This window comes from Acipenser ruthenus, chromosome 2 (genome assembly GCF_902713425.1).
Source record: "Acipenser ruthenus chromosome 2, fAciRut3.2 maternal haplotype, whole genome shotgun sequence".
NCBI lineage: Eukaryota > Metazoa > Chordata > Actinopteri > Acipenseriformes > Acipenseridae > Acipenser > Acipenser ruthenus.
In genome coordinates this window covers 57293879-57302706 of record NC_081190.1, presented here as the reverse complement: position 1 = coordinate 57302706, position 8828 = coordinate 57293879, and the positions used below count along the sequence as shown (strand labels likewise).

Here is an 8828-nt window from a genome sequence, read left to right as displayed (position 1 = left end):
GAAATCATACTCCAGATATATTTTCCGCCTCTAAGAAGCCAAGGGAATTTCTGTCTAGCTTGGCTTTGCACGTACTGTTCTACAGCACTTGTTGAAACATGCAAGGAAAACTGACTCCAGCAAGGGCATTCATGATCAAACTATTACTATAATATTGGTCTTCCTTGTGTTCTTCTTGATCAGGGATGGGCAACCATAGCAGTTTCATATTTTCCTGGAGGTTATTGTTAAAACCATGTACTAAATTTAAGTAAACCCAGGTACTAAAGAAGACAATTATATGGTACAGTGAAAATATATTTTTATCCAGACTTATTTGTTTGCAAAAGCACACCAAATGTTTAAGCCACGTTACTGAAGTCTATGAATGAGTCATACATATGCCAGATAGAATTACAGCTATGCAAGGTCATTCTTTGTTTCCCCAGAATGAGCAATAAGGAAGTAAACAAAACTTGGTAGTCTGTTATTACATTTCTCAGCCTGGAGAGGGGTTCAGCACAGGCAAAAGTCAAACAAGACAGCAGCAATGGACTTGATAAAGCTAAAGGACAAGGTAAAACAGAAAAGGTATATACATACCTTATTCTTGTTATATCAAAAGGCTTATATATTTTTCGACATAAACTTTGTTTTCTTCTTTTTTCAGAGAGATTATAGAGAATTCCTTCGGCTTGCCAGGATAGTGAAAACTATTTGTGGAATTAATCTTGCCCTGAAAAGGTGCGAGTCAGAACTTACAGATAATACTTCCTGTCTGAAGAATGTGTAGTTTATTACAGATACTTCTACGACTATGACTACTACTAATAATAATAATAATTTTGACTTACACAATCTAAATCATTAACAGCTAATTTTAGAATAAAGCTACTGGAGTGAATGATGATGATGGGGCTGCCATAGTTATTGCAAATTGTAAGAAAAATGCTGTGCTACTGAAAAACAAAGTGGATAATGAAGGGTGTATTTTATTTTACATAGAAAGAAAAAAGTTGTATTTCAATTACATTTTTTCCCCCTATTTTATTCAGGCATTCTGGCTTAAGCATGGTGAAACAATGGGCTGAAACTAACCAGAGGACAAGACCAGATCTTGCAAGAGATCTCTTATTCAACATTGATATATTTACCAGAAACAAGCTTGTTAGTATTATTATAGCATGCACCTTTTCAAAGAATGGGGATTTGATTTGCTTTGATGGATGTAATTTCTGCCCCTCTGCAGCTGTGGCAACTTTGAGTTACAGTAGCAAATGGAATCTCTCTATATACCAAATTACAGTTTCAGAGGGGTTACAGAACAAAATCTACTGAATACTCCTTGAAGATATTTCACTGTTGTACGTCCATCACGTACGTGCATTCTTCTTCATGATGCCACTCAATGGAACGCTGAGACATTGAAAGCACGAGGGTCATTGAAAAAGCAGCCATTGGTTACAGTATCGAGAAACTCCCAGACGTAAGCCCTCATTAACCAATAGCTGATTCTCCAATGAATGATGTCTCCTGTGGCCATCTTCTGTTTTTAATCTAATCTTTATTTAAGATCTTGAATTGGAATCGATACGCTGCAATGAAATATCTTCAAGAAGTGATCAGTAGATTACTAATAAAAAATCGAATATACAATAATGTGTGTGTTTTATATAATGGAAACTGTAACACATATGAGGTCATATTTACTATAATTATTTTGTAGTAGCTCAATATACTTCTAATCAAAGGAATGAGAAACCATTCATTTTCACTGTGTCAGCAAAAATAGACCCCATAACTGTTTTAGATAATGAAAAAAGTAATACAAAATGTGGGTTGCTATGAACTGATACAAGTATTATCCATGTGATCTTTATTTGTATAACATTTTTGTAAAATATTCCCCAGGTAAATAGTTATTTGACTCTAAAAGAAAGGTTGCAAATCCTGAGGTACTGAGTTGCTGCTTCTGTAACATTTATTTGTAGCCATTTAAAACAAAAAAAGAAATATTATATATATATATATATATATATATGTCTATATACATTTTTGTTTTTGCAGAGTGGAGGGTGTGCAAAGCTGAAAAATCTGCTTTCCATTTCACCATTACAAAGGCGACATCATGATGTTCAAAAGGTATAAAATTTTAAAATATTTGTTATCCAAATGTTTGACTATAACAAAGGGGGCATTAGTTATTTAATGTTGAGTAAATACACGCAGTGACATTTGTTTTATACTTTTAATCTTTGAGGTAATATGGAAATCTTTAGTCAGTCTTTGGAATCCCATTACAAATATTTTTTTTTTAATCATGCAGTTATATTGCCTTATTTGTGACAAAAAATCAGCAGTGAATTTAATGAAACAATCTCAGTAAGGTCAGAAAGTGAAACCTTCTGGAGATAAGATTACTTTGTTCAGTTGATGGCTGTTTTTTTCTCTTTACACTCCTGCATGGCCGATTGAAAAAAAAAGACTTGCTGTTGTTTCTAGAGCCCCTTTCACATTGGCATGCTCTAATTGACATAATATGATTTGATTTGATTTTTTAATTTTTTTTCTTTTAACATTATTGGTTTTCTTGATGTAACCAACGTGCTTAAATGTTTGTTTTTTTAAGATACAAGCCCTTTTAAGGAAAAACCGAGCATTTGAAAGCTTCCCTGACAGTATTCAACATCAGATTTGCCAAGTTGCAGTCTACCAAAAGTAAGCTCAGAAAAAAAGACAATTTAGAGCTAGAAAGTAAATGTGTCTGAGGTTACATGAGAACGTATGTTTAAACTGAAGGCTGTTGTATATTAATTTATTCACTACCATTCCTGCAGGCAGTGATTAATATGCAGTGTAAATGCTTCAGAAACTCTTCATTGTTGCTAGGAAGCATTGTAAATAACTGATTAGCAAACATGACTGTATTCAACTGCCACATAACTAAAAATCATACATTTCTAATGTAATCATTAACATTAAGTTTATTCTGTGAACTGAAACTATGCAAACAACACATGTCTATGGTATTTCTTTGTGTGCGTCACACTCAATAGAAGTGTTTTGCTTGAAAGTAATTGAAATCATCTTTGTAGGTATGAAGCCACAAGAACAGTGTTAAAACAAGGTCACCCGTCCCAGGACTGTTATTTTGTGCTTGCTGGTAGTCTATTAGTGAAAGTAAATGATATCTCAAGGAAGGGAAACTCAACAACTCAAACTTTAAATGAAGTGGAGGAAGGAGACATGTTTGGGGTACGTACTGTATTCCTGGTTGTATTAAATTGATAGAAACTGAAGAGAACTTACCAATAAATAGCATTTTTCTCTTTCTAAGGAGGCTTGTCTTTTGACATGCAGCATACGACATGCAACAGTTGTTTGCAAGACTGATGTGGAACTTCTGCTGATAGACAAAGAGGTACTGTATGTCAGGATTTGACTTTTTTTCTTAAAGAAGAGATGTGCTCATTCTAAATCTACAGTTTAAAAGAACAATACATGTTTTAAACAATGCTAATATTCCCTTGGAAAATACTTCAAACCTGGATCGCTCAGATTGAGGAAAGCTACTCTCTAAATAATTGAAATGGTACAATACCTCCGTATTAATAAATAATCACTAAATGTCCTTGTTTATTATTTATTATCTCCAATTTTTTGTGGTTACAACAAATAAAGTGAACATTCGAGTGTGTGGACTAATTTCCAGTCAATAGCTTTTATAGCCCATATCAGCTCTTATTATTAGAAATCTAATAGGTTTAAAAGGTGCTTACAAGGTTTAGGAATCTAAGAGGATAAAACTAAGAGGTTTTATGGAAACTAAGTAGTTATAGAGTAGGTTCCTTTTAACGATAAAAAAAGGAAATGTAACAACCAATACTGATAAAAAAAGGGGTGGTCTGATTCTAGCAGGCAATAGCGTTCTCCTTTGATAAGTTTGGTTGCCTCAGATGGTATATCAATGAGGATTGTGGGTTTGAATGAGTTGATAATTTCAAAGCTGTTTTTTGTAGTGCAAATGCCCAGCACTAACACCTGAGAGCCATGTGCCTAGTTATTCCCAACCTTACTGAGCCCAAAGTTAAAGACAGTTCCATTTACACCTCTAGAACCAAGGGTTTTGAAGGGAATGTTCATCCTGCTGATATACTCATTTCTGCCTAGACTATCCCCTAGATTTAGGTCATGGATCACCTTTATATAGCAATAATCCTGTGATTTAAAACTCTATTTAAATATATAAGCAGCAGTAATTTAGAACCTGACTAATGTACATATTAAAGTGTGTGACTTCATACCAGACATGGAAGTTTTTGTTGTAATAGTGAAAATAATATAAAAGACTGCTGCTGGGAGCTAAACAGCTACAAATGTGTGGGAGAACGTGAGTCAGCAAAGTACAAAGAAAATGAAGGATGAGAGAGCTGAGCGGAATGCAGACCCTTGTGATGCTAAGAATAAAGTGAATAACAATACCCGTAATCAAAGTATATCCAAATCAGAGCTAGGTTATAAGGCATAAGGCCAAATAGATACTGTGGGCAACACAGAGCCATTGGCACAGTAGGGCCAGTGCACTGTATCTCAAGCGAGAAGCAGCCCACCCACTGTCCAAAAAAAGCAAAGAATCTGAGAGGAAATATGGGAAATGGCGCAGACGAAGGAAAATGCTGCAGAGGAAGAAATGAAACATAATTTACATCAGCATGACTAGTGTTGTGGCATCTACAAAAGGTTATTTCAAAGTGGGTTTAGAGAAACCGTAGGCATTAGTTGATTAACCGGTAGATTAATCCGTGTACATTTTTAATAAAGGTAACAAACTTATAGTAGCTGTCCTGCATGTAATACTTAAAAAATCAATAGAATCTAAAAAAAATAAGCCCAATGGGAATTTGGTCTTTTTCAAAACATTTGTATGATTATTTTTAAACAAATGATTTGCTTAAAAGTGCACTCTTAAATTAAAGCCTATACATAATTTATCTGAAATAATATTAAAAAAAAAAAAAATCCTTTTAAAATCTTGTTATACGTATTCACAGGGATGTAAGGGCTAAATAAATGCCAGTAGCCATCTAGAGCGTTCTGTTTATTAATCTGCTAAGATGTATTTTGTAGTAATAGGATGACCCATTAAAGTAACGTGGGGTGACTGCAAACGATACTGCAAACTACTCACACCCCCCTTGTAGGAAAAACTTTGCTTGCAAATGAAACAAAACACCCTTTCTTTTCCAAAGCTTTTTCCATCTGAGTCTAATTTATACACAGAACTATATTACAGTTTTCCCTTTAACGGTTCGTAACCCTCCATTTTCTGTTCTCTCCAACTATCTCCACGTGATACAGTTTGTGACGACTCGCGTAATTTCCCAAGTGTTAGGAAAATGTATAATGCCCAGACAGAAAAAAAATTGTAAAAAAGTATGAATCTGTGATCAACTCTTTAGGTGATTAATTGGTCCGATTAATCTGTTAATCGGAACAGCCCCAGTATACAGGATGATTAGAAAGTAAGTTTACAACATCAACACACCATATCTCACAAACGGTAGGGCATAGAAAGGTGAAATCGCATATGGTTGTTAAGGGAACCATGGGAATGCAAATGCCACAGTTATTAATTTTTGTCACTAGGGGGCGCCACTATGACCTACCTCTGATTATCACAAGTGTTCAATATGTGCTCCTCCATGATCCAGAATGAATTTCATTCATGTGACAATGGACATTATGGCAGCATTACACATCTCATCAGGTAGGCTGGCCACCTCCCCGACAATGGCATCCTTGAGGACCGGAATTGTGCGAGGGTTCCCTCGGTACCCGTGTGACTTCAGGTACCCCCATAACCAGAAATCCGCTGATGTAAGGTCCAGCGAACGAGGTGGCCATTCACAAGGAAAGTGACGGGAAATGATTCTGTCCTGAAAGTGATGATGGCTCTTCAAAAAAGAACGGCCCAATAACAAAGTTAACCATAAAGCCACACCACATCACTTTAACATCATGTAGAGGTCTCACAAAAGTTGCATGTGGATTAGTGTCTAACCAGATAACACAGTTGCTCGTGTTCACACTTCCAGACAGGGTGAAGTGCGCTTCATCTGTCCTCAGGATATTAGCAGGCCACTGGGCATCCAATTCCAGTCGTGCCAAAAAATGCAACACAAAAGCGACACGTCTGATGAAATCCGCCTCCTCCAATGCTTGAAAAGTTGTTTTGTTCCTGTGTTTTGTTTGCAGTTCTGGAATCTGGGTTGCTATTGCTGCTGCTAGCCAGCCTTGACTGCCAGTCACATTACCACATATGGTGGTAGTAGTGGGATAGCACCCACCTACTGACCCAATTCGGAACTGCAAACAAAAAAGGTGATTAAATGACCATCTCCACCACAGCCCAACCACCACCCCTGTGCCACAGTCCGCTGCCTGGGAGTTGGATCACTCGACCTGGGCTCCCAGACACCTTTGTGTCTGGACCTCTGGTCGCTGGGCCAAGTTCCCAGCTTACTGCACCACCAGGCTCTGTCAGGTTCCTTGGGGAGCATTGATGGACAGCAATCTTCAAGTCATGCCACAAATTTTCGATTGGATTTAGGTTGGGGCTGTGACTGAGCCACTCAAGGACATTTACCTTTTTGTTCCTTAGCCACTCCAGTGTAGTTTTGGCTGTGTGCTTTGGGTCATTGTCATGCTGAAAGGTGAACTTCCGTCCCAGTTTCAGCTTTGTTGCAGAGGGCAGCAGGTTTTCCTCGAGGACTTCTCTGTACTTTTCTCCATTCATTTTCCCTTCCATCCTGACAAGTGCCCCAGTCCCGGCCGATGAGAAACATCCCCATAACATGATGTTGCCACCACCATGCTTCACAGTAGGGATGGTGTTCTTTGGGTGATGTGCTGTGTTGGGTTTATGCCAAACATAACGCTTTGCATTTAGACCAAAAAGTTATATTTTAGTTTTGTCAGACCACAAAACTTTTTGCCACATGGCTACAGAATCTCCTGAGTGTTTTTTTGCATACTTCAAACTGGATTCAAGGTGGGCTTTCTTGAGTAATGGCTTCCTTCTTGCCACCCTACCATACAGGCCAGATTTGTAGAGTGCTGGGGATATTGTTGTCACATGCACACTTTGACCAGTCTTGGCCGTAAAAGCCTGTAGCTCTTGCAAAGTTGCCATTGGCCTCTTGGTAGCCTCTCTGATCAGTCTCCTTCTTGCTTGGTCATCCAGTTTGGAGGGACGGCCTGATCTAGGCAGGGTCTTGGTGGTGCCATACACCTTCCACTTCTTAATAATCATCTTGACCGTGCTCCAAGGGATATTGAAGGCCTTTGATATTTTTTTATACCCATCCCCTGATTTGTACCTTTCAACAACTTTGTCCCGGAGTTCTTTTGAAAGCGCCTTGGTGCTCATGGTTGAGTCTTTGCTTTGAAATGCACTACCCAGCAGAGGGAACCTACAAGAACTGCTGAATTTATCCTGAAATCATGTGAATCACTACATTTTAACACAGGTGGAGGCCACTTAACTTGGTGTGTGATTTTGAAGGCGATTGGTTACACCTGAGCTAATTTAGGATTGCTATTACAAGGGGGGTGGACACTTATTCAACCAAGCTATTCAGTTTTTATTTTAAATTAATTTTCTACAAATTTCTAGAATATTTTTTTCACTTGGAAGTTGTGGGGTAGGATGTGTAGATAAATGAAAAAAAAAAACTATTTTAATTCCAGGCTATAAGGCAACAAAAGGTGAACATTTTGAAAGGGGGTGTAGACTTTCTATAGTCACTGCATATATATGTATATATATATGTCTTAAGTCTGCTTTCTGCTCGCTTGTCACTGGTTTCAGTAACTGCAATACAGTACTGTCCGTTGACTTGCACTAGACTGTACTCAATTGAATTAAATTAAATTAAATGATGACCGTCATCTTCTGCACAGATACGCTGATTTCTGCACTAATAAAACGTGTTTCAAGTTTATGGGGATAATGCAGGTAGTAATTATTAGACAAAGTCTCGACTGCAAACAATAACACTTTACTTTCTACAGCCAGTTCTTACAACACCCGCTTTCTCTGCGCTCATATGTGTGTGTCACACTATATTGCTCTCAAAGACTAGGAACCATTAAACAGGAAAACACTATCTATAAGAATAAGTTCCACCTATATTGCCACAAAGCGTGCAAATACCCGCTTCTGCATAGATCAGATGATTTCTGTACTAATACTTTTTCATATTGTATTAAACCGCACGGATTGTCGAAACATGAATTATTGAACCACAGATTAACGGGAGTCTACTGTATATGAAAAATACCAGTTAAGATATTTCTTTGAGAAAGGTAATTGAGAAACACTTTTTAATCACTTAGCAACCAGATACTGCTTTCCACAAAAAACATGAAATGCATGTATTTTATTCTGTTTTGTGGGAACATTTTCCAGAGGCTTGGTGCTCCTTTTATTTGGTGCAATTTCTGATGCAAATCAGTTTGCTTTGGATGTTGCCGGTAAACTTGAACTATGTTTTGATTTGCATCAATCGTAGAAACAAACCAATGTCTGTTAATATAAAAGTCTGTCCCCAGTGGATGTGCTGCAAAATATGTCAAAGAGCACCTTGGTATGTGAATGACATCCAGCATCACAGTTATCTTCACTTGGGTATTTATCTTCTTGTTGAGATTCATTTGGGCTTTTTAAAACACCCGTTGTCTCAATAGAGCTCTCAACATGTCTTATCTTTAAATACATCTGGTGTATCAGATGTACTTGGAGAGAAGATGTTTAATAGCTATACTGAGACCACAGGGGTGCTTTCAAT

At 37.4% G+C, this 8828-nt stretch overlaps 1 protein-coding gene across 2 annotated transcripts in view; it reads left to right on the top strand.

Moving 5' to 3' along the window:
- The first annotated feature begins 478 nt into the window (after nucleotides 1-478).
- Nucleotides 479-8828, top strand: part of LOC117409143 (cyclic nucleotide-binding domain-containing protein 2-like) — a 50955-nt gene continuing 42605 nt past the window's right edge. For both annotated transcript variants that reach the window (XM_058997741.1, XM_034014777.2), the window contains exons 1-7: nucleotides 479-556; nucleotides 650-723; nucleotides 1035-1146; nucleotides 2047-2121; nucleotides 2609-2697; nucleotides 3075-3234; nucleotides 3317-3400. In XM_058997741.1, the coding sequence (XP_058853724.1) occupies nucleotides 530-556; nucleotides 650-723; nucleotides 1035-1146; nucleotides 2047-2121; nucleotides 2609-2697; nucleotides 3075-3234; nucleotides 3317-3400 (621 nt within the window). In that variant the 5' untranslated portion in view covers nucleotides 479-529. The remainder of the gene's footprint in view (nucleotides 557-649; nucleotides 724-1034; nucleotides 1147-2046; nucleotides 2122-2608; nucleotides 2698-3074; nucleotides 3235-3316; nucleotides 3401-8828) is intronic.